The following is a 22,120-nucleotide window of genomic DNA, read 5'->3' as shown; positions in this document are numbered from 1 at the left end:
TGGAGCTTTGAACGTTCATGTTTGGACTTTGATAGCCATGCTTCAATGGGTCAAAGTTGAAAGGTTATGGTCCCTCGGCTCTTTTCTTTGGTCTTTAAAAGGTGGTTAAATGTCTTAAAGCCTGCATGGACCTCAGATAGAAACGTTTGACCCAATCCCTGGATGTTTCCCAGCTTGTTTCGGTTTTCCTTTTCAGTGGAAGAAGTACTGGTTTGTGCTCACAGACCACAGTCTGCGCTATTACAAGGACTCCATTGCTGAGGAGGTAAATCTCGTTTTGTTCTTCCAACGGTCTCCTAGACCGTCATGTCATGTCATGTCATGTCATGTCATGACATGTTTTTTGTTAAATTTTCTTCTCTGACCACACGTAATTCTGCAAGTGTCCTTTCTTTTAACAGGCTTCTGATCTAGATGGGGAAATTGACCTCACCACATGCTATAGTGTTACAGAATACCAAGCTCAGCGAAACTATGGCTTTCAGATCCATGTAAGTTTACATCACGTCTCATGCCTTTTATATGCAGAACTGAATAACTGTCGTTCTTATTAATAAAGGCTATATAGATTTTTTTTTTTTATCAGAGTAAATGTGTTGCCATTACTCATGGGATAAGGCATGGGATAAGGCCTAAGATATTTTAGGAGGTATTATCAAGATCTGAAAATTTGTTGTTGAAGCTTTGATGCTTTTATGATTTTTGGCACATGGACAAATGTATGTATTTGTCTTTTCTCTTTAAAACTGGCTTTTTTAATGGTCTTTTCAAAGCAGTTCTTGTGATGTCATACAATTTTAACACTGTTTTACTATCAAAAACTGTAATTATTAAATGTAATTATCCACCCCAATTTTAATACTAAACGGCTCAAGGTAAATTCAGAGAAACCCTCATATTGTTACGCTATATGTTGTGTAAAGAATTAGTACAAAAACTGCATTGCTAAACTGTATTTTTTTGTACCTTGAATCTTTTTTTGCTTGTGTGTGTGTGCGATTTCACAAATGTCTTATTAGTGGAGATTATCCATGGTACTGTGAATCCTCTAATCTGTTTGTGCTGTGTTCATCCTCCACAGACCCAGGAAGGAATACACACCCTCTCTGCCATGACGGCAGGGATTCGTCGCAACTGGATCCAGGCTGTGATGAAGAATGTGCGACCCTCCACTGCCCCCGATGTTGCTAGGTCAGTATTGCTTACTGGTGTGTTTGTCTTCTCAAACTTGCATCTTCATTTTTCCATCCATCCGTGCCTTCAAAGTTTGGTTCCCAGACATTTTCTGCATGCTCCCCTCTTGTAGATGACGACAATATTTTTGATCCCCCTCCCAACACATGTCCACATCTTTTGTTTCATTTTCCTTGCTGCACCGTGCCGACGATAGCTCTGCTGCCCCCAGGGGTTGCACCCTGCACTTTGCAAACCAACGCATTAACTAGAAACTTAACTGTATGTATCGGACAGCCTGACGGACGACCATGGCTCCTGCATCGCCTTCGAGAGCCTCGTGCGACCTGATGTCACTCAGGACTCGCCGTCCTCCGATGCCTCGTCCATGGAGCAGGAGCCCAAGAGGAGCCGCGCACGGGAGCGGCGGCGCGAGGGGCGCTCCAAGACCTTCGACTGGGCCGAGTTCCGGCCCATCGCCCAGGCCCTGGCCCAGCAGCGGGCGCACGAAGCTGACGCCCTACAGGCTCTGCCAGCCGACGCCGAGCGCAGCCGCAGGAGGGAGGAGAGGCGCAGGCGGTACGAGAGCGTGACAGGGGGCACTGCCGTCGTCGACCCTGTCGTTACCACGGACGCCGGCGTGATGGACGTAGAGAACACGAGCCCGGGTCCTTGCAGCGCGTGTCCGCTCTCCCCGGAGCGCCAGCAAAAGGTGGAGGACGAGATCGAGCAGCGCTGGCAGCAGGTGGAGAAGACCCCCATCCGAGAAGAGAGGAGGGTGCCATTGTCCACAGCACTGAGGAGCAGAGAGACCACCGAGCTGGAAAAGCTACTCGAAAGTTACAAAAAGGGGGTATGCTTCCATGTTCCACAGACTGATCTCCGTGGAGAAAACCAAGAATCGGTCAGTTGGATTTAGCACTTCGCCACAGTGTCTTAGCACTTTGTGGTTGACTTGGGCATTGTTCTGCATTTGTAGGTAGAAGAACTGAAAATGCAGCTGGAGATGTGCCACCTACAGCTGGCAGATTCAGACCAGCAGCGGCGTGCGCTGGAGGGCCAGCTCAAGGTGGCTCTGGAGCGCGAGCACCAGGTCCGAGCCGGCTACATCTCCCCGGTAAGGCCCCAGTCAATTCACAGCGGCACGCGCTTGTGAACAAGAGGGTGTTCGTGAAGGTTTTACGCAGCAACTGTGTGCCATGATTTTCCATTAAACAGACTTTGCATGTCTTGGTTTGTCGAAAAATAAAAAAGAAGGACAACCTTCCGTCTTCACAACTGCAAAACTGCAGAAACGTGCCTTGCATGCTCAGTCTCTTGCATGTCAGTGAACAGATCCTTATTCGCTTCTACCTTTACATCTTACTCCCAACATTTTAAGAGATGATGACAATTTTAATTTAATGTTGCATGCTACATTGTCCATTACATTGCTTCAAAACGTTACCTTATGTTATGACTTTTACTATACCTTCCAGATACATTTGTACTCACAAGTTTTGAGGGATTTCTTAATGAAGTTTGGTTAATTTTGCATATCAGAATTCTGAATGTATTTTTTGTTTGTTTTTTGGAGTGGTTTTTTTTTTTTTTAGATGGAACATTTTTGTCCGTGGGTTTTTTTTTGTTTTGTTTTGTGTTTTTTTTTTTTTTTCAGTCCCAATATAGTACAATATTAATGGTATAAGAATAGTATAAGATAATCTAAAACAAATCTAATGTAATGACCTAATCAGAACTGAACCTTTTCCACCCGCTGAATGAATGAAAACCTTTGATCTAACTAAAGGTTTCTGTGTTTTCACGTATCTACAAAATGTGTGATGATGATGACATATAAAGTGCTTAGAAATTTGCATGACATTCATGTCCCTTTACCATTTTTGTTACTGAATGGTTGTAAACATGTTTTATGGATAATCCGGTGGGTGGGTGTAAACGTGGTTGTCTTGTCAGTTTGTATGTGAGGGTTGACTGATCCTTTTCTTCATGAGCTCTATGTGTAGAAAAGTGATTTCCAATAAGAAATGTAGACGTGGCCCATTTGTTTTAAGACGTTTATTGGATTTTAGTCAATAGGTTTTAACCTGGATTGAACTGGATTGTTTTAACCGGATTTCAGTTCCAAATTTTCAGTTTGGAACAGAATGAGATTATTCCATCTGTAACTGGAGAGAGATTTCTGTCATTACTGGATGATTAGTGATTCTGAGCTTTGTAGTTTATCCTGCTCACTGGCATCTCCACTTTCTCAGACGTTTACATACAGAATGTGCTTTGTCTAAACAGAATTATTTTAATGACATTTCCTATTTTTATTATATTTTATACCTTTTTATAATTTCATTTTCTTTTTTCACACTGCACGTGGACAGTTCAGAACACTTTGCTTATTGTAATTCTGTGCAATTTGTAACAAATTAAACTATAGGCACTAATTTTGCAGTACTTGCACCATGAATTATGGCGTAACCATTTAACATGCATGCACTGTGACATACTAACCATGGCCTTTGACCTTATTTTCTTCATCACACTAATTTTCAGCATTTAACAAATTAAACTAAACCTGTTCATTCTCGCTTTAACCTTTGTGGCTGGACAGAGACATTGTAATTGAAATATAAATGTACTTCAAATCCTCAGCAAAATTATTGATGTGCTCTACAAATGAAATGAACCTTAGTCACCTCTGCTAAATGTTAACCAACTGTCTGGTCCCCTTTTCCAAGCTGGAGTCACCTTTGAGTCTTGAGACAAAGCTCCTGATGAAGAAGCCGGAACTGGTTAGTTCTCAAGCGCAGAGCTTAACAAAGAAGTACCAGGAGACCAAAGAGCTTCTCCAGCTGCAAGAACTGAGAAAACGCAACATGCAAGCACAGCTTGGCCTTTCGCTTTCATGCTTGTCCACCAAGGAGCCTTACTTTCCTGACACCAAATCAGCCACTTCACATGAGATTCTTCCTTCTGATTCTATTACAAAACCACTCACTCTTCTACTTCTGGATAATGAGGGCAAGATAAAAGAGCTTGAGGACTTGTTAGATTGTAGTAGGCCATTGTCAGTGAAGGAGTTGATGAAGTTACTGCACTCTCTCAGGGATTCAGAATCCTCTGATTTTCTTCAAGAGAAAAATGAACATGATGGGACAGATGACATAACAAAGTGTCAGAAACTTCTGGAAAATCTTAAAAACCAACAGGACATTGAAAATGAGACAGTGAGGAACAGTCTTGCCAAGGCTGGTGACAGCATTCGTGATTACGAAGCTCGTCTGATCACTATGGAGGACATGTTGGGGAGGGTACAGAGACAGAAGGCTGAGAATTTGAAAACCCCCTGTGTGTCGCCCTGTCAACGAGATGACCCTACACAAATAACCAACTGTGGTCTCTCTCAGAAGGTTGAACTGCTAACGAGTGAAAACGATGCACTAACCCAACGCTATCAGGAAATTGTCAACCAGCTGAGAGAGGCAGACAGGGAAATAGACAGACTAAAGGCAGAGCTTCAGAGACTTCAGAATGGCCAGCAGCATCAGCTGGCCAGAGTAGGCCAGGACATCCCTAAGCAAGAGGACAAAGAAGTAAATGAGCATTTCTATGAACAACAACTCAATGAGAAGTCTCAGAAGCTTCAAGAGGCTCTCCTGAAGTTAGAAATGCTAGGAAACAGTTTAAAAGAAACAGAAAAAAGGCTGCAGCTTAAAGAAGCTACTCTCAAAGGTCTTGGATTTCAGCTACCTGAAGATGACAAGGACGAGTCTCTCCTAGAAAAAGAAAAGCTCAGGCATCATATAGAGGTCATCGAGTCCAAGCTTTCTGAAAAGGAAAGGCTACTTCATTCTGCTGACAAGTTCTGCCAAGAACTTCAAGCACAGAACAAGGAGCTCCAAGTGAAGAACCAAGAATGCGAAAAGACTTTTAATCAACTACTTTTAGAGGCTAGGGAGGAGATTAGAATGTTGCACGAAAGAGATGCGGTAGAGGTGGAGTCAAATAATAGAAGTGGAGTAGACCGCGAGTGCCAAGGGTCACTGCAGAGTTGTGGAGGTACGACAGAGGAAGTGCTGGAAGGATTCAGGAGGAGGACTGATGCTCTTAACCTGGTGCTGGAGGTGTTGATCAAAGCCAATGAAAAAAATAACATGTGCGAGTCATTCAGCATTGGCATTGAGAAGGACAGTTCGGCAAGGATCTGGACGGGCGTGACGAAGGTGTTGTTTGAACAGGAGATTTTGAGTAGAGTTTTGGGAGGTATTGAGAATTGTGAGGGTGACTGTGCACAACCATTTGCTGCTGTTAAAGATGTTGTAGGGTGCATGCTAATGGAAAATAAAATACTATTTTCTATGATGAACCTCTCTGCAGAGCAAGACACTGAAACCTCAGTAAATACGGAAAACACTGAAACAGCTAGCCTGCTGGTGGATCAGACTAAAGTGGCAGATAACCATATAATTGCTGTCATTATGAAAGAACTTACTGAAGAAGTCCAAAATAAAGTAACCCTGCTGAATCAGATTGCTTCTCTGGTTAATGAACCTGCGAATGAGCTGCTCCAGTCCTTGGCTTCAGCACACTCTAACTGTGTGTCTGACAAAGGACTGTGGTCCCAGTATGTTCATGATGCCATTTTAGATGTATCTTGTACATATTTTATAATGCGACAAAGAATCCAGCAGGAGAAAGAATTGCAGGCAGAAGTACAGTCTGACCTACATGCAACAAAGGATGCCTGTTCTTATTGTCCTCAGTTAAGAAAGCAGAACATGGAGCAGAAAGCAAAGCTTAAACAAATGCAGATCCAGTTGTCAAGCCTCCAGAATCCCATCAGTGAAGATTCAAAGCCAGTGACCCACATGCAGATAGAGGGAGAACCCATCGATTCTCTGGATAAAGCCATTCAGATACAAGACATGGTGGCCAAACATAAAAAGGAGCTTCGGGAATTAAGGGAATTGTACGATCAGGAAGCAGGAAAGCTGCGACAAGAAGTAGCTAAGGCTGGAGAAACTCTAAGACTGAGATCAGAGGAGAACATCAAAGAGATCGACTCCTTGACACACTGCATGGAAAATCTAAGGAAGAAACATGAGATGGAGCAAAACCTACTTGTGGACCATTTCAACCAGGAGATGGAAGAGCTTAGTGTTGCTTTGGGCCTTCAGAGGGCAGACCTTCCAGATGACGGCCAGCCAAGCCCAGCTTCCCTCAAACAGCGGATCCACAACCTAGTGTCGCAAGTGTCTGACATGACCGAAGAGACGAGGTGTCGAGATGAGGACGCTGCATTGCTCCGTCTGAAATACGAGAAAGACCTGGAAAACCTAAAGGTCGAGGTCTTCCTTGTCCTTGTTGTTCTTCATCTGTGATGGCTTGCATCTCGTTGTGGCAACTTTAGACTCTACCCTTTCCCCATCCTTTTCATTCATTAATCCTACCATCCTTTCCTGCCTTACCTTTTAAATTCATCTCCGGCCATGCATGGTGGTTTTAACCTCTGACATGCTTGTAGCTTTCGGTGTTGGCAGTGTGGAGGAGCCCATTTTGATAGCACATTGTAAAAAGTAGATACAATTTGCTGTCAGCGAATCCATCAAAAGGGCGGGAAAATGAGTTCCTCTGGACTAACATGGCATGCTTCATAGCAGAATTTCCCCTTAAGCAGCTGAGCAGGAATTCTCAGTCACTCAGAATTCTCAGTCACTCAGCTGAGCCTTTGTGAAGTGTGTTTAAAGTTGCGAACATCTGAATATATTTATTACATTGTATAAACGCTGTAATAAGTAGAAAAATAAGCATTTATCTCAAATTAATATAAGGATTTGCATTGCATTGCAATTCGCATTACATCCAAGTCAGGCTGTATGCATTCTACCTGACTGACTTTGATGTGTTGCTTTTCTTCTTACTCATGCCTGATTTAACATCTCTCCATGCAATGCTGGATTAACAATGAATGCAAAAGCCTGTCTTAATGACTGAAAAGTGCTACAGTGTCTGCCAGTTCAGTTTTAAAGGGACTTAGTCTTTATGATTAATTTTTAAGGCAGATTTTATTATGATAGACTATGGGGGGGCCTTGAGGAATCTTGGCACATTTGTTGTGTTTTGTATCTATTTCAGTCCTATCTTCTAGAAACACCAGCCAGTCCATGTTTTTGTTTTCTTCTAGCCCCTGAGACACTTGAGCCAGGCAACTAGGGCCACTGGGGTGCTGGTTGTCTAGTTGGGGTGTACTGGGAACTGTAATAAAACAAATAAGTGCACTGCCTTTTGATTTTCAAAGATTCAGTTAGAACCCTTTCATTTAAGTCAAAGAGAGCACTTGGCTAAGGTGATGGATACTCTCCAAATCTGACTTTAGCCATTGTGATCATCCTTTAGCTTTATTAAGTGCTTATGTGTGTATAATTTTAAATTTGTGATGGTTGTTAGTTTTGAGCCTGTAACAGTGAAGCTGTCGTGAAGCCTAGTCCTGTCTTTATTCCGGGGGTCAGTAATTTAGTTTCCTTTCAGGTGTATAACTGTTGTGCTTCTACTGCATGTTTTGTTTTATTGGTAGGTTGCTGTGGTAAGGGTTTAATATTTCAACAATTAGCAAGAAGAAATGATGTATATAGACTCTTTGAGTAAAACCCCTACTTCACAAAGTAATTAAGACTTAAGGTACTAAACCTAACGCAGCTTCATATTGGTCTATTTCCGATGGTCCAGTGGCACAGTATTAGCTCTCGTTCCTGAGCAAGCCAGCGGACCCTAGATGTTCCACATAGTGAGCCTGCCAGACAAACAGGCACAGGTGTGGCTGTGATGTGACAGGAAGCAGCTCTTTTCGCAGCAGGACTGCCTGCCTTTACAGCAGACGTTCCCGAGACAGGGTCTAGTCCCTGGAAATGGGCCCGGAAAAAACCTAAACCAAAGGCCCACCCTGTGCATCCATCTGGGGCCTGAGCGCTAAGGTTAATGCCAGTCAGCAGGCAGGAGAAGTTGGGTCACAATGACACAGTTGGAAAAAGGCTTTTGAATGCCCCTGAGTAACCTAGGGCAGCGTGGATATCCTCAGTTTCAGCTCTGTTGTTTATCCCCTTATTTAAGGCTTGGCCTACGTTCCACTAGGGATACAATGGTTTATTTAAAATGGTTTAGAAAAGTTCCATGAGAACTCCTTTAGACAGTGGCAGTGCCAAATAATTCCACTAGTTTATGGAGAGCCACCTTACCTTTCCCAAGCAAGTTTCTCGCTGGCTTCTACGTGCTCTCTGTGTTTGGCGTAGCCTGATTTCTAGCTTTGGTGTGGAGACCTCTCTATAGTCCAAAACTGCTGTCCTTGTGCAAGAGCAGCGTTTAGTTGGGGGAACCTGGTGAATCGGAGCACTAAACGGCACCCCTGTTGCCCGCTTCCTCCCTCCTCGTCCAGGCCACGTGTGAGAGGGGATTCGCTGCCATGGAGGAGTCCCATCAGAAGGTCGTCGACGAGCTACAGAGGAAGCACCAGCGGGAACTAGAGAAGCTGCAGGAAGAGAAGGAGAGGTTGCTGGAGGAGGAGACTGCGGCCACCATTGCTGGTAAGGCCTGATGATGATGATGATGATGATGATGATGGAAGTGTGTTGGGATGCTAAAGTAGTGGCAGACTCGCAACAACAGAACGTCTTTATCTCATAACCTATATGGTGATTATATGTTTACAGAACGCCCTCTATATTAACAGGCAGCATCTCGTCAGTGTGCAGTTAGAAACAGCAGCCTGTGTGTGTGTTTGCGTGAGCGCGCACTCGTGTGGGTGTGTGGTACATATTCTGTTAGCCATGCACCAACTCTTCAGTGATGGCCAGTCAGTTTTTTTTATCTTTGGTGCATGTCTTTGGGTGGTGCACCATCCTCAATCTAGCAATGACACTGATGCGTGTAAAAACCTCTCACAATCGTATCGGCACAAACTCATTCCTGTGCCACTGCTGTGAGAGTGGTGTGTCAATCACAAATATCTAGCCAGAAGCTTCCCAGTAAAGAAAGGGATCAGACAGTTGGCCGTGGTAGCAGGTTGGCTATACTTTATATGCTTTACGGACATTTTTATTCATGTGGTTTATTCATTTATCTGTTTAATTTAAATACAGCTATTGAAGCAATGAAGAATGCACATCGGATTGAGCTGGAGAAAGAATTGGACAGAGCACGCAAGGCAAACAGCAATGCAGAAAATGCGGACATTGAGGAAATTCGCAGGCAGCATGAGTGAGTAGGCCATTTCTATCAGATGAGGTGGCATTATGTTGTGGCTCCGGTTTGTCTTTTAATTCAGAGAGACTAGCTTTTCAAATGTGTTTGAAAAGAAATGTTCCTGTCTAGCCCCTTGCCCTCATCTCAGTCCCATTCCCTGTACCACAAATGAAATTATGATTGCAATAACAGGCTTTGTTGTTGTTTCGTCTGGTGAGGTTACACCAGCAGTTTCACACAGCTTTCTTCCGTGCTCTCTTCAGTTATTGAAAGAATTTAAGTTGATTGCACAGAGCCTGGTTGCCTCATTCAGCTCGCCTGCAAAACATATTCTAGGGCAGTAGGCTGAAGGGCAGAGGGCGATCAGGTGGCCAGATATGCTGGTTCTGAGAATTTGCATTCAGAAGCCTTTTTTGTCCTACCATGGCCCTCCGATGCCATTTGTATTTATTTTGCGGGTTGAACACTGGATGATGGCCGGGTGCAGAAGAGCGCCAATGATTTGAAAGCATTGATGATTGGAACTTTCTCGTGTGTGTGTGTGTGTGGTAGGGAGGAGCTTGTGTCCTTCCAGCGAGAGATCGAGGTGCTGTCCGAGCAGTACTCCCAGAAGTGTCTGGAGAACGCGCACCTGGCTCAGGCGCTGGAGGCCGAGCGGCAGGCCTTACGCCAATGCCAGAGAGAAAATCAGGAGCTTAACGCACACAACCAGGTGAGTACCAGGGTGTGGGAGCCATCCCGCCGTCCACAGCGCAAGTCCACACAGTGCATGCAGGCCCTTTGTGCACTACGGCAGCAGTCGCCTGGACTCCTGGGCTTTGTCCGTTATGCTTTTGCCTTTAATGGTCGTGGTTGCTACAATAGTGACATTTTTGTTGTTGTGGTTTTTTTTTTTCTTTTCTTTTTCTTGGTTTTAAAAGGAGCTGAATAATCGTCTAGCTGCAGAGATAACTAAAATGAGATCAATGACCAGTGAGGAGGGGGGAGAAAGTGGAACAGTTATTCACGGGAAGGAGCGGTACGAACTAGAGGTCTGTGGTTTTGCATAGTTTGTTTTACCTACACGCTTTCTATAAAATTCACTTGTCTTCCAAACCTGATTGCTATTCTGTGCTACTGTGCGCTTGCTTATAGGTTATGCTGAGGGTGAAGGAATCAGAGGTTCAGTATCTGAAGCAGGAAATCAACTCACTAAAGGATGAACTGCAAGCTGCCCAACGAGTAGGTGTTTAATATGAATATCCTATAGCTAAATACGTCGGGCCAGCCATTCGAACGAGTTCATGCTAACGAACGTACAGCGATTGGACGCCAGACTGCTTTAATCTGACTTTGGTGCTGGTGGTGGGGCTCCAGGATAAGAAGTATGCCACGGATAAGTACAAGGACATGTACACGGAGCTGAGCATCGTGAAGGCAAAAGCAGAGCGGGACCTGGGGCGTCTGCGGGAGCAGCTGCAGATGGCCCACGAGGCTCTGGGAGAACCCACACCCGAGGACGTCCAGCGCCGAGGCTACGGTAAAGCCCCGCTCGGGACACAAGCTGGACACCTCTGTGACGGAATTTACAACCCAAAAGACTTCTACGTAGTTGTTTTGTTTTGGTTGGTTGGTTGAAGTCTGTCAGGCTGTTGCGAAGGTGTTCTTATTGTGCCTTTGCCTTCGCATACCTTTTTCAGATATCATGAAGTCAAAGAGCAACCCCGACATCCTGAAGATGGCAGCGGCAGCGGCGAAACGCTCTGAGCGCACCATGAGGTCGAAGGTGGGTGTCATGAGAGCGATATGTGCCTTTGGGAGGGTTGATGAGTGATGAACTGTAGAATGAGAGGATACAGCCAGTGTGTGGAGGAACAGGTCTAGTACTGCCATCTTCAGGTCAGCCCAGCTAACTTGTCAGTTGAACCAAAATCCTCGGTTGACCTCCTACATTAACTTGCTACTCACCCAAATTCCTGTACATTTCCAAACCCCGATTTCTTATCACCATTTCAGATTTTAATAATCTAGTTTGGTCATGTAGTCTTGAGTTTGTGTGTCTTCAACTCTTCCTGTGTTGTTTCCCACAGGAGAAAGCCTGGTAAGTAATGGTGACAGGTGTGCTTTTGAACACGCATTTGTTTAACACACATTGTGGTTGTGATCGCGTGTGCTTGCCTTCCCCTTCCCTCAGTCTGTGGCTCGAGACATGCCCTGGGACAGCTAAAGCCATGAAGGTGAACACCTATTTACTGCTAATTATAGATGAATGGCCTAAGAACAGACAGACATCTTTCTGTAGGGGACATTTAAATGTCTCAGAATCAGAGACATGTCACGAATGAAGTAACAGGCAGTCGCTGTTACGTTAGCATACTGTCCCATTATGTGCTCTGAGGATGGGGCTACTGGTGTCATTCCCTCACAACCCCATCAACCCCATACCCCCACCATCTACTCACAAAGTAGCTGAACTTTTCCTTTTGGGCACAGAGAAAAGTTTTGTGCACTCTACAACAACATGGCAAGCTCGATTTTCAAACTTGGAGCAGTTTCACGGGTCATCACATTTGTGCAAAAGATCTAAGTGCTTTACTTGATCCTGAAGATTAAACTTGCTGTGCATGTATGAGTGGGCTGAAGCGAAACTCTGCAGGGCGTTATATCTCCAGGAACAAGACTGGGCAACCACAGTGTAAAGCATGTGTTTCTGTGCATTTGATTAGGTTCATATCATTTCAAATTCTTATACTGAATTTAAAATATTCAGAAACACACTTTTCCAGTTCTTCCAATCTGAAGCAAGGAGCGTCTAATCAAGTAGGTTTCAACCGGGAAATAACGGTTCATTCATGTGCACGTACAAACGACACTTTCTCTTGTCGAGAGAATGCTTGATTTCAGCATGTCACCAACGTCATTCAGATTAGCCTCTGTGTTCCAGAGTGGTTCCTGGAAATGACCTTTACTTGTCTTGTCTTGTCTTTTCTCAGAGTCTAAAGGAGGGCTTGACACCAGAGCAAAGGCTCCACTTGTTCGACAACAAGGACGCTAAAGAATTCTGACACTGAACCATCAGCCTGACTTGCTGCATGTCCTAAAGGGCCTGTCATATATTAGCCCAGTAACCAATCACTTAGAAACACACTGGTCACTGCACACAGCATATATTAAACATGGTATGAAGTTTGAATTTTATGTCTGTAGTCTGCATTTCGTGCACTTCAGTTACTGTGACTTTTTTTTATTACCATGTCTTAATGTAAATATTTGTTTTTAATGAAGCATCTATCATGCATACACTAAACATGACCGTGTAAGCTACTGTTTTAACTCTTTAGTACGTGTGAATAGCCAAAGGATAAGTATGTAATGACTCAAATTATACTTAATAAAGAGTAGATACAATCATACCTGCAGACTTCCCTATTAAGATAGATGTGGTATGCACATTCCTGCCAGCTTCACTCCATTATCTGGATGAAGTAGAATTGCTGGCCAAGTATAATTTGACAAATTTGACACTGCTTTAATACTCAAAAGTATTAACTTGTACATGGTGATTACTAAAATGTTTTAAGTATAGGACCATTCTGAGATAATGACCAGTTGAGGCACGGACTTGTATTTGGAGGGCTTTTTGTTAATGTAAAATATATACAAATTTATATAGGGTTTCCTTTGTGTAATCATGGTCAATCCACTGATTGGGAGTTTGATTTCCTTCCTACCACCCCCACTCGTCTTCCCCATTAAGCTGACATCTAGTGTTGTTCAGTGGCAGTTGCCAGTATTTATTTAAATGTTTTTGTTGTTGCTGTTGTTTTAGTTTTTTTGTTTTGTTTTTTCTTCGCTCACATTTCCATTCCTCTGTATGTTGTTACTGTAAATATACCACAAATGTACACCAACTGACATGTTTATTAGCAATAAATATTTTTGCACCCTGCATGTTTGTTTTACTAAATCTGTTTCACAGTTGACCACACACACAGTTTATTTGAAACTTGATATACGTGTGCTCTTTTTCATTAAGAATTCATGTTTAATACATGAACTTATTTAATAGTGCTGGGTATGTCATCTGTAATTTAAGTAGCTAACACATTAATACTAATTAATAGAAGGAAATAAATACTTCTTTTCCAGTTAAAGCCTTTGACGAAGAATGTTTTAACGCATGTGAACACCCATCCCATTATGTCCCATGTTTCACTACAAGTCCCATAATGGCCCATGGTGTCCCATGTTTTATTATATATCCCATAATGCTCCATAATGGCCCACGGTGTCATGTCCCATAATGCTCCAAAATGGCCCATGGTGTCCCCTATTTTACTACATGTCCCATAATGCTGCATAATGTTCCAATCGTTGACAACTATGCTTGACTTTTAGCACAGCATTGACAAGGCTAGCTCGCCTTACCATGGAAAGGGAACACCAAAGTATGAGAGTCGTGGACTTGTGCATTGTCTTGTCCAAACTGGGTACACTCTTAATACGTACACACAGTTAAAATTTACCAGTTAATAGTTGGCAAAATGGGGTTTGGACTCGTTTCATAATTCTGTATATTAATCCCACTTCTCTTTTGGGGTAAGTTTTTTAATCCAGTCTCTTCTTTGTTGTAGCTGTTAGCTTCGTTAGCCTCAGGTGAGCGCCGTCTGCCCCGAACCTTCGCTGGTGCAGTAAACACTAGCTATAGTAGTTAGCATGCTGGCTAGCGACGAGCCTCGAGTAATCGGCCAGGTGCCAGGAGCCTTGACGCCAGATAACGAACCCTAGCGCTGTTTTCCTAATTTTGTACAGGTCGGAAAGCAGGCGGCCTGGGTCAGTTCTAGCCGTGTTTGTGTATAAAATGCTGCTAGCTATCTTGAGACGGCTAACGCTAGCTAGCATAGCCAGCCGGGCGTTGGGATCCCAGCTAATAGAGGTAGGTTAGCCGTCCCGAAGTGCCAGCGTTAGGGGCCAAACTGGCTCTTAAAGGTTTCCGATCTATCAGCTCTGACCGGGTGTGACAGCGGCAGATGGCAGTGCCAGACCGAAACCGTCCGTGGTCTGAGACTCATTAAAAAGTGACCGACGGAGAGGTAAAAGATAGCGGTTACATTAGAGCTGGTGTACTTTGTGTGTGTTGATGACAGTAATTAAATGGACGCTTATTAATGTGGTTTACGCTATCAGAAGGTGGGCATGTTGTCAGGTTAGCCAGCCAGCTAGCTCGGTTAGCCTAGCCAGTGTTGTTCTTCACCTAGCTAGCTAGTGGTGGGTAGTTAATTTTGTTATCCAGTGAGCGGCAACGTCTAGTTTTACTTTACTAGCTAATTAATCTTTAGTTACAGACTAACAAAGAAAATTGTACGATGTCCTAATGGCTTTGAGCAAGTCTGCCACTACTCGGTTTAGATTTTGCTGATGCGGAGCTGGCTAGCAGTACACCAGCATGCCTGCTAACTGCTTAACCTGGGCTTTCCTCAGGCTTGACCGTTAGCCATGTCAGTGTTTACCACCGTGCGCTATTTCTTTCGCGGGAAGGAATTCGTAAAATATTGTTGGCATTAAGTCTGTAGTCGATTTGCTAAGATTTAGCGTAACTTCGCAGCCAGTCCTTTCTGAAATCCTACGCTGTACACTTCCGTGATGATGGTGGAAATGCGATCGCCAAGCTGTTGTTGGCTACAGTTGGATCGCTGCGGTTTCTGTTTAATGCGACTGCACGTTTTCATGCGCTTGTTAATTAGTTGTGTGTGTGTGTGTGTGTGTGTGTGTGTGTGTGTGTGTGTGTGTGTGTGTTAGTGTTACAAATCGAAAGGTTTTCTTTACAAACCCACGTGCTTATGCTTGCAGGTGATATGGAACAGCCCCTCGGTAACTCGGATGGTTTACAGCCTCAGGAACTCTCATCCGCTTGCAACCTGCCCAGTGTGTTTGACCTGACGAGGAACGGCGAAGAATGTCTTTTGAAAGCCAACTCTATAGATGCCTTGCACGTTGTCCAGCCCCCGAGTTGGTATGTGAGTTCTGGGACCAGCAATGGGATGGCACTCCCAGAAAATGATCCAAACCACTCATCACAGCCTAATGACCAGACACAACCAGACAATGCGTTTTCCAATACAACTGTCACACTCTCTTATGTGAGCAGGTCTCATGTCTTTTCTACCCAAAACACTCTCTCTCAGCATTCCCAGCTTATTGGGGTTCCGATAAGCAAGACCTTCTCTCTACATCCCACTGTATACGATGCTAGCCAGTTGGCTGGCACAGATGGAGCTCCGCTTTGTGTGGAGATGGACCAGCACTACCTCCAGCAGGTCTCCGTACCTGTTGGGTTAGCCGCCTGTGCCAGCTCCTTTGAGTTTGTCACACCAGCTCAAGTTGTTGAGAATGTCGCAGGGCTCTGTTATCTTCCACAGGTTCATGAGGTCAGTGGCATACAGGATGTTGAGAGCCTTGCTCTGGAAACGCTCAGATCTTTACAACAGAGCAGCCCTGCTGAATGTAAGATTCCTCTCAGCCTCGGCCAAATGCAGAATGGCGGAGTCGGCAGTTTGTGGAATCCAGGATCTTTTGATGGGAGCTTTCCAAGTGGTCATGTTGTAGACGCTGAGGATCAGCATAGGAACGGCAACCCTGAAGTACTCTTTTTGATATCCAGATCTGAGGAACCAGTTATTTTACAAAGCAATCAGGGGCCTGCTGGCCTGGCCATGTCTTTATCCCAGGACTTCATTAATGCACCGGAGGATCCACTGTCACCCGCCGTTGCCTCACAGAACGACATAAAGGACGTTTTCATTCTGCCACAGACTGCAAAGTCTCCAAGTGAAGAGAACGCTTATAACACTAGGCCAGAGGAAGTGAGTAATGGGGAGGCGCATCCAGCGCCATGTGTGGAAGAAACAGAATCGTCATCTCTTACTGATGTTGCAGAAGGATTCAGCACCAGCATTAACAGTGAACTAATGGGCAGTATGGTTGACCCATGCCAGACAGAGCAGTCAGAACAGAACAGTGATTTATTTGAGGTAAAAGAAGAGAGCTCAATAGGACACAAGTTAGAAAGTACAGCACTTGTAAGAAAAGAACTTCCTCTAAGAACTAGAAGAGGGATGAGGTTGGAGACCATTGTTCAGAATATCTACCCTACCAGGTACAAATGTAGTTATGTTTCTTCCATAAAAAAATCTCAATTTGTTGACACTCTGGCAGATCATACTGCTCATCCGGACTCTAAACAGCATGTTTCTTTTGACCACAGTATTCAGGGCATTATGGAGGTTGCATTGTGCTCTGTGGAGGCGGGGACTGAACCCAGTGAAACTACAGCACGATTACAGGAGGAAGACGAAGAAGAAACAGGTGTCGCTGACTTGAACACACCTGAATGCACAGTATCTACCTCATCATCAGAAAGTGTTTCGAAACATTTACTAGATGACACATCACCAGATGTGTCACTCAAGCAGACTAAATATGACAAGAATGCAAAGAAGAGACAAAAAGTTTCAACTAAGTGCCAGGTAAGCACAGGAAAGCAGACAGAGAGGCCTATTCCAGAGCTTTGTAGGAAAAGGCCCTCAAAGCAGCAAATGGTAAATATGGGTACCCAAGGGTTGCCGACAACAAAGAAAGTCCATGCCTCCAAAAAGAAAAGGAAAAAACACAAAGTGGGCCAAGCTTCCATTTTCACTCCCCAGGAGCCAGAGATAAAACTGAAATATGCCAACTATAAGGACGAGCGAAGGGAGAGGCGAGACGAGACCTTTTCGCCTTTTGTCCACGTGGAGCTGAGGGAGTACCCTATGTGCACGGTCGTCAATTACCCTGAGGAGAGTGCCAGGCTGATCAGAGGTAAGCAACAGCCTCCCTCAGGGTTTGCGTCGGGCACCGTTCCCACGACGCCCTGCCTGCAGTACAGCCGCATCTCCGTGGAGGCCTCTCGGCAGGCCACCCTCGTGTGCTGTCTCTGTGGAGGCCCTGCCAATGCTCTGGACCTGGGGGACCTGCACGGGCCTTACTATCCTGAGGGTATCAGGCCCACGTCGAGAACCCCGGCTGGGCCAGCGGAGCGAAGAGGGGAGAACTCCAGTGACTCGGACTCCTATCACGCCACTGAAGACAGCAAGCATGCGGCTCTTGTGCTGGGCTGCTGGACTCGAAAGGACCACCACAAGCTCCGGGAAGCGGTAGCTCTAGGGGCCTGTTCCAGACGGACCATCGAGGGTGGTCTTGCATGCAGCCCCATGGCGAAAACGCCCAAGACAGAGGCTGTTGCAGACTGGTTCAGCCCCCCTGTTGTGGCCCTGGAAACCAGAGAGTTCTGGCTCCATGAGGACTGCTGCATATGGTCAGCAGGTGTCTTTCTTGTGAGAGGGAAGCTGTATGGGCTTGAGCAAGCCATTAAGATGGCAAAGGAGACAGTAAGTTTTCAGCCAGACAGCACACCACACGGTTAGATCTCTGTTGGTCTCTGTTCGTGAACGTCATGCCTTCACATTCAAGCGCTGCTGTTTGCATCTTTACAGATTTGCTCCTGTTGTTATCAAACAGGAGCTACACTGGGCTGCTTTTTCAAAGGCTGCCCCAACAAGTATCACTACATTTGCGCAGTGCAGTCAGGTGAGTGCTTGCTTTTTTTTTTTTTTTTTTTTTTTTCCCTCCCTCCAAAGGTTTTCCCTTGTTCAGTACGATGTTCTTTGCCTTTCTGAAACACATGCAATGCAGGTTCCACAAACCTGTCCTGAGACACTCGCGCTCCCTCCTCACTTTGTATATGAGCTGCCCTTTTCACTGGGTTTTCTAAGCAAACTTGTCTGAGCTTGAGGGTAGATATAAATGGTGATCTCATAAAGAAGGCGGCGGCGGTCCATATCATTGCGATTTCCAACCTGATATAATACGCAAGATTATACAGAGGTTTACAGGATTGATAAATCAAGTGGCTTTCAAGTACATTGACTGCAGTTCAGGCTGTATATGTAATTCAGAGAAGTTCATCTTGGTTATATCATGACATTTGGTTTAAATGTGATGGAATCAAGATTTTTGGAGTGATTTGCAGCAGGTTCACTGTCCACAAGTGATATGCTCTTTATTAACAACATTTTTACAGTTACGGTTCGTGAGTTTAAGCCCAATAGTCAGCTTTGCAGTAAACATGAATATATTTCAGCGGTGGTCACCTCTTGCTTTGCAGGCTGTGTTCTAAATGAGGAAAACTTCTCAATGAAATGCAGGAAGCATAAGGTAGGTTTGGTTTTCATCTGTAAAGAAATTAACATGAACATGAATAAAGACTGTATGTTGGATGTCTGCTAAAAGCGAAAAAAAAATCTTCTTTCCGTTATATGCTGGTATGTTGACAGTACAGGCTTGTGTGCTGTTTTGTACTTTCTAAAGGACTTTTAAAGTTTGCTTTCTCTTCTGAACGTGGCTTACAGTACAGTCTGCCAAGTCGTGCTCCGTGCAAGCGTCTTTCAGCTCTGTCAGCAGTTTCCATCTCCCCTTTGTCCATCAGAACAGATCCGTCAAAAGCGTATCAAATGATGACCAGAACAGCAGGTGACGGGGAGAGAAGATGCAGCGCACGGTACCTGCATCCCGCACATCATCAGTTTTCAAAAGGACGTGATTGGGAAGGACAAGTGGAGGGAAACGCACTCGCGTGCTTAACCCACAACATCTCTGTTCTGCTCAGCAGGTTTATCTCTGCTGCTCAGACTCGCTCTGCCGTGAGGCTGCCGCGCTCCGAGATGGCAAACGACTCTGAACCGACAGAAGCGGCTCTCTGCAAAGGCGACACCCGTGTACCTTAATGCTTTCTCTTACCGCTGCACTGTCCCTGATGCTACTTTCCAACTTTAGCCACACCCACATAGATTTCGGCGGCACCACTACAGTTTTTGCGAGGTTAAGGGCTGTCTACCAAGTCACAAGTGAAGCCTAGTTGTGGACTGAAAGGAATTCTCAATGGAGAATCGCCATTGGGAATGGGACCTTCTCTAGAATATTTCTTATATTTCAGTGAGCTATGTAATAAATTAGCTGTAGTCTATGAGATTAAATTGCACATTTATAGGCCTCAAAGACAAATCTGCGAAACCTAAACCACAGCACAAAGCCAATCTACTAACATTTGGAAATTGTGTATTTTGTAGCGCAATTGCTTAGAACTTATTTATTACATTTGGGATAAAAGTAAATTGTAGGTTTTCAGTTCTGAAAACTGAAAGTCATTTGTGTACTTGTTAATTTAAAAAGTAAATTTATTCTGAAGATTCAGTTCTTCAGATGACATTTGTAATGGGCAACACAGTGTTTCTGATGAATCACACGTTCACTAGATTAATTGTCTGAAAAACACATTACATCACTTTCATTTTATGGAAGCCTGTGCAGACGTCGGTTGTCCTGTGTAATAAGTGGAGGAAGCAGGTCCTCTTCAGCAGGGCTCTCGCGGCTGTGTCACACCTGTCCAGACCTCTTTCACCTATAATGAAGTCCTCTGTCCTTTATCTGTAGAGGTCAAAAATGTGCGCGTGTTGAACTTTTGTACATCAGCATTTCATTGCCTAATAACATACGAGTCCTTGTAGTCGTTTCTCTGTGTTTGTAAATGGACTCGTGGATTTTATTCCTCCCAGCGCTCTGAAAAGAGGGCAGTAACTACACGCACTTTGAAGGCATCTCAAATAGCAGAGTGTTTAACCATCAATACTCCCACAATATTGTCTTGCATTCTCTTAAGCCCAAAATGTTCATCCCAGCACTCCTGCAAATAGAACTGGATACAAGAGTAACGTAGTATTTGTCATTTCTGATGCTATGCAGACACAATCACACATGCAGAATGTTTGGCTTGTTAGCAGGTGTTTTATGTCCTGTTAGGAAGTGCATGCTGCATCCTGAGAAGTGTTGATTCTGCTTAATTATCACAATTATCCATTTGTTTCAATATAAAATATTTGCAGCACAGAGATTAAGTGGGTTAATAGAAAATAATTAGAAGCAGAGTCTTGTACCCCAAAGTTGTTCACGCCGTTTGGGGCTAGTGTTTAAGTTCTGTACTTTAGTATTAAAACCATTACCAAGATGAGCACATCTGAAGCAGTGAGAGGTTGCTCCGAATAATGTGTATGACTGCCTGCTGTCATGTTAGGATGGGGATCATTGTTGGGCATGTCCACGAGTGTCCCCCTGTATCTGTGTTGTGTGCCACATGCATCTCATTGTCTGTATTTATGCAAGTGTTGCTGCAAATGGAATTGAATTCAGCTTTGATTTTAGCACCACAGAAATCTTGAGCTTCACATCACACAACCGTCCTGAAATGTACCAAACATGTACTCTGTGCTTTTTGCTCTGTTGTCCCTTTTTCAAAAATGTATATTTCACATATTTTTAAATGGAAATAATTCAGATGTTCTCAGGGTTGAAACTCGTATTTCTTTTGCATATTTTTATTCCCAAAGTTATTTATCAACATTTCCAGGACATTCCCAGTTATTGCCAAATAATAAAGTGGCTGCTTGTTGGAGCTCCCACAGCTGCGCATGCGTGTTATGTCTGGCCTTCACAGTCCTACTCTGTTTTCTTCTCCTGTAACCCACAGTAGTTGTTTTCTTGAAGCATTTTTGCATGTGTGTAACTGGAACTGTAGCGCAATATTTGTTTAAATGCTAAATGTGTGTGTGTGTTGCTTTATAAGTTTTGGTTTGTTTGTTTGAGTACATAATCTAGAAATGTTAACTACAACCAAAAAAGGCAGCAACACTCACAAAACGGTAACAAGCATGAGCAGAATTCACATTTTCCTTTTCCTTTTTTTAATTTATTTATTAAGTTTTAACTTGGAGGAAGACTTGTATTGCGAAGACAGAACTGGACTAAAATTTGGGTGGGTGTTGCTCACTGAGTGAAAACCCACTTATAGTGCGCAAGTCTTCGTTGTCCAAATGCACACTGCTAGGCGTTTTGTGTCTTAGCACACTGACGGATCAAAAGGTCATCAGCATATTTTTGACATGTCTTGACCAACTATAAAGCCATCTTGTACTTTTGCCTGCAAAGTCACACAAAATGTTCATAGTATGGAAGGAAGTAATTTGTGTCAATACATCCAGCCTGTTTCTGAGGGGCAGGAGCGTGGCAGTACAAAATGTTACATTTTGTTAGTTTCTGTTTTTTGTTGTTTTTCATCCTTTGAACACATCTCTATCACATAAATTCATGCAGACGTGTGGGGAAAATAACACAAATACAGAAATACCATCGGTTCACCAATTCCTTGTAATCTTCCATTTAGTTTGTCTCTCGGGGGAAATGTTGAGCAATTTAAGATTCTTCAGTGAAAGACGAACCCCAGATTCCATTCCATCTCCAACTTGTCAGTTTTGTACACTGAAACATTTTCTAATGGGACCTGCTGTAACTTCACTGCACATGTATGCTTATTTTAGAGTCCATACTTAGTTTTGGGAAGACATTAACACAGCAACAATTACAACAACGGCATACAAATAAAACAGAAAAACTCAACTGTCACTTGTCTTTGTCACAGTTGTTTTAGCCCTACTCTAATTATTTCACTCTGGAAAGTTATGCAAGAAATTGTGCTACAGTAAAATCAGTTCACATTACAACAACTGTCAAATCTTTGACATTTTTTTTTCCCTAGTAAAGATGCTTGTTTTAATATTCATGCAATTAGTAGATGTGATTGTGAATACTCCAC

At 43.9% G+C, this 22,120-nt stretch overlaps 2 protein-coding genes across 15 annotated transcripts in view; both read left to right on the top strand.

Annotated features, from left to right (window-relative positions):
- mprip (myosin phosphatase Rho interacting protein) overlaps nt 1–13,330 on the top strand; it is a 35,846-nt gene extending 22,516 nt beyond the window's left edge. For 2 of the 9 annotated variants that reach the window (XM_035533316.1, XM_035533321.1), the window contains 16 exons: nt 197–265; nt 402–491; nt 1,082–1,191; nt 1,471–2,077; nt 2,153–2,290; nt 3,906–6,509; nt 8,597–8,744; nt 9,300–9,417; nt 9,955–10,114; nt 10,323–10,433; nt 10,537–10,623; nt 10,759–10,921; nt 11,082–11,167; nt 11,472–11,482; nt 11,576–11,618; nt 12,375–13,330. In XM_035533316.1, the coding sequence (XP_035389209.1) occupies nt 197–265; nt 402–491; nt 1,082–1,191; nt 1,471–2,077; nt 2,153–2,290; nt 3,906–6,509; nt 8,597–8,744; nt 9,300–9,417; nt 9,955–10,114; nt 10,323–10,433; nt 10,537–10,623; nt 10,759–10,921; nt 11,082–11,167; nt 11,472–11,482; nt 11,576–11,618; nt 12,375–12,446 (4,617 nt within the window). In that variant the 3' untranslated portion in view covers nt 12,447–13,330. The remainder of the gene's footprint in view (nt 1–196; nt 266–401; nt 492–1,081; nt 1,192–1,470; nt 2,078–2,152; nt 2,291–3,905; nt 6,510–8,596; nt 8,745–9,299; nt 9,418–9,954; nt 10,115–10,322; nt 10,434–10,536; nt 10,624–10,758; nt 10,922–11,081; nt 11,168–11,471; nt 11,483–11,575; nt 11,619–12,374) is intronic. The other 7 variants (XM_035533317.1, XM_035533322.1, XM_035533323.1 and 4 more) reach the window with 7 other exon arrangements.
- Nucleotides 13,331–13,729: 399 nt separating this feature from the next.
- Nucleotides 13,730–22,087, top strand: si:dkey-94l16.4 (transcription factor 20). 6 transcript variants are annotated; one of them, XM_035533507.1, is made up of 6 exons: nt 13,730–13,980; nt 15,232–16,537; nt 16,646–17,807; nt 17,913–18,006; nt 18,584–18,633; nt 18,828–22,087. In XM_035533507.1, the coding sequence occupies exons 2-6, from the start codon at nt 15,237–15,239 to the stop codon at nt 19,200–19,202; spliced, it is 2,982 nt and encodes a 993-aa protein (XP_035389400.1). In that variant the 5' UTR covers nt 13,730–13,980; nt 15,232–15,236; the 3' UTR covers nt 19,203–22,087. The 6 variants fall into 6 exon arrangements, with proteins under 6 accessions (XP_035389400.1, XP_026855428.2, XP_026855431.2 ...); XM_026999627.2 differs by having other exon boundaries at nt 15,232–17,807; nt 18,828–18,976; nt 19,088–22,087; XM_026999630.2 differs by having other exon boundaries at nt 15,232–17,807; nt 18,905–18,976; nt 19,088–19,177.
- The last annotated feature ends 33 nt before the right edge of the window (nt 22,088–22,120 follow it).

Source organism: Electrophorus electricus, chromosome 14, assembly GCF_013358815.1.
Source record: "Electrophorus electricus isolate fEleEle1 chromosome 14, fEleEle1.pri, whole genome shotgun sequence".
NCBI classification, from domain to species: Eukaryota; Metazoa; Chordata; class Actinopteri; order Gymnotiformes; family Gymnotidae; genus Electrophorus; species Electrophorus electricus.
Note: the sequence above shows the minus strand (reverse complement) of the source record. Positions and strands in the feature narration are given on the sequence as shown.

Coding starts and splice junctions, on each gene's coding strand:
- si:dkey-94l16.4 (XM_035533505.1), top strand. CDS start 15,237: ATGGAACAGCCCCTCGGTAACTCGGATGGTTTACAGCCTCAGGAACTC. Junction 18,007..18,583: donor CATTTGCGCAGTGCAGTCAG/GTGAGTGCTTGC, acceptor CTTGCTTTGCAG/GCTGTGTTCTAAATGAGGAA. Junction 18,634..18,827: donor TGAAATGCAGGAAGCATAAG/GTAGGTTTGGTT, acceptor CGTGGCTTACAG/TACAGTCTGCCAAGTCGTGC.